The sequence below is a fragment of the Triticum dicoccoides genome, chromosome 1A, assembly GCF_002162155.2.
Source record: "Triticum dicoccoides isolate Atlit2015 ecotype Zavitan chromosome 1A, WEW_v2.0, whole genome shotgun sequence".
Taxonomy (NCBI): domain Eukaryota; kingdom Viridiplantae; phylum Streptophyta; class Magnoliopsida; order Poales; family Poaceae; genus Triticum; species Triticum dicoccoides.
This window is the reverse complement of record NC_041380.1, coordinates 83106164-83108750: the sequence shown is the minus strand read 5'-3', so window position 1 is coordinate 83108750 and position 2587 is coordinate 83106164. Positions and strand designations below refer to the sequence as shown.

The 2587-nt window shown below is 48.2% G+C and overlaps 1 protein-coding gene across 1 annotated transcript; it reads left to right on the top strand.

The window, feature by feature from the left end:
* Positions 1–785: 785 nt before the first annotated feature.
* LOC119364478 lies at positions 786–1420 on the top strand. Its single transcript, XM_037629959.1, has one exon. The coding sequence runs from the start codon at positions 951–953 to the stop codon at positions 1251–1253; it is 303 nt and encodes a 100-aa protein (XP_037485856.1). The 5' UTR covers positions 786–950; the 3' UTR covers positions 1254–1420.
* Positions 1421–2587: the final 1167 nt, after the last annotated feature.

Below are 2587 nucleotides of genomic sequence, written 5' to 3'. Positions count from 1 at the left end.
CGCTGCGATGGAGCATAGATTACGGGTGGCCGGTGCATCGTCGAGCCGCCAAAATATCACTGAAGCCGCAACAGAGCATCGTCGAGCCGTCGGAGCATCATTGGCGCTGCGATGTAGCATAGACGACGGGTGGCCGGTGCATCGTCGGGCCACCAAAATATCACTGAAGCCGCAACAGAGCATCGTCGAGCCGTCGGAGCATCATCGGTGCTGCGACGAAGCATAGCCAGGTGGCCGGTGCATTGTCGGGCCGCCGAAACATCATCGGGCCGCCAAAACATCGCCGGAGCTACAAGAGCATCGTCAAGCGGTCGGAACATCACCGGCACTGCGATGGAGCATAGCCGGGTGGCCGATGCATCAACGGTGCAGAATGGAGCGTCAATGGTGCTTGAAAAGGTGTTCATATTAGGGACGTTGTTGCAACCCAGAGCTCGGCGGCGCTGCTGCCATGGCCTGCTCGCCGGCCGTTTTGCTGGTGGGTGTCTGGAGACGCGGCTACTGCCACAAAGCCGGCTAGCTGCTGCGTGTGTGCTGATGTTGCCTTGGTGGCTGCCTGGCTGGAGGCTGCGAGGAGCCATGTGCAAGTTAGGATGGAAGTAAGTGGTCCAGCCATCAGCGAATCGGGCGGCTTGAATCATTCTGTGTTGACGCAAATCAACGACGGGGAAAGCGGCTTATTTTCCACGGCATCATCCGGATGACGCGTAGCACGCGCCATATAAAAATGTGGTGAGAGAGAATTTCAGAACAAACATAAACCAAGCGAGAATAATGCCACTTGCGCGCTCCCGGTGAGGGACACACCATGCCTGAAAAATCCCACCACGCCGAAGCACTACCGGCCTAGCTAGCGCTATGGCCTATAAATGGAGACCATCGGGCATCCATGGCCAAGCCATCAAAGCCCAAGCAAAAACACATAGCAAAACCGGCAACCGGTCGCCACGATGTTCCGACGTGCCAAGACCAAGGCGATAGCCACACCACCCTCCGACGGCGAGGTGCGGGTGCATAAGGTCGAGAAGATCGAGCTCGTCCGCAACCTTGTGACCAAGCCATCGATGTACTCTGGCGCCAACGCGATGGCAGCATCAACCATGAGGCGAGGTGCTGCCGGTCATGGCACGGCCGCCACCACCGGTAAGGCTACGGGCGCCTCGAGGCCGGGCGTCGTGTCCATAGAGGATATTAACAAGAGGTCTGAGGCCTACATCCGGGAGAGGAAGAGGCTCTTCCAGGGCCTGAAGTAGGACGGTATATTTGGAGTCTTGGAGATGATCTTGCACTACTATTGATTTCGTCTACATAGATACACTGATTAACGGATGTATGCATGTGTGGAATTTCCCCTCGACGGAATGTAAGATGTGCTACCTATGTAAACGTGTTGTCGTGTGGTATCGATCCACTTGCCGCAGTTAAATGTGTGTCTCATCTTAGAAAGTGTGTAGTCAAATATTTACTATCGACATATAAATAGATTATTAAGCTCACTGGTATACTTGATGATCCTAGTATTATTTTAAAGATCTTGCGAGTCCATATATTCTCATTCTTTGGCGACATATCCTGTGCAAACAAGGAGGACCAGTGCTCAAACAAGAGAATTGCATGTAATCAGGCAAGTGTCCTTCAAATCTTTAAGCAAAGGGTTTTCTTGGATGTAATCATGCAAGTGTCTTTCAGATCTTCAATAAAGGTCGAGGCCAATCTTGGGGACTGGTGGGTCCTAAGCTTCATGTAGGCTTGTGCGTGTGGTACATCTTGAGGCTGATTGCAGACTTATCCCTATGGTGCTTGTACTTCAGTCATGGTCGCCGCGTGGTTGTGGAGTTATGCCGTGTTGTAGTTGATTGTAGTTCATGCTCTTTGTGAGGACGTTTCTCACTTTCATGCCTTGTATTATATTCTTGCTCTAGCCTAGTTTGGGTTTGGTTGTCTTAGGGTTGTGGATCACTAGCACTCTGGTTGGTGATCTTTAGGTTGTTTAGATTCGGGTCATGTCGCTTTCGGGCCTTCTTTGGCAATGTATCATCTTATTTCTTAATGAATACATATGTAGCTCTTAAGCTCTCCTGCATGGTTCCAGAAAAAGGTACTTGATGATGTGAGAGTAGAAATGTTGTCCAATCGACCATTAGTCGGTCGTTTTGTAACTTGTAAACTGTTCTTACTTAATGCAATGAGACAAAGCTTTTGACTCCTTTTCACAGATAAAATTTCATCAAGAATTAGTTTTCTAGACAAATTAAGAAAGCACCGGTCCTTGATAATGTTACAAGTTACAACACAATTAATCTTTTCTCGGTGTTGTCATCCTTGTTCTCCTTGAAAGAAAGGCAAATTCTTTGATTCATGTTTGGACAGTAAATAAACTGATTTACCCAAAATTTATGCTATGTGGCAAACTTAAATATCATTTTTTTGTGCAAATTACCCTAATTAACTATCAGTTAGACATAGCTGTAAGATAATTTTCTCCCTCTTTCTCTTCACGGATTGGCTTACTTGTGAAAAATCATACAAAACAGGGCGAGCAAGGCAATGTGCTTTGATTCATTTTTTCGGAAAAGGAGGATAACCC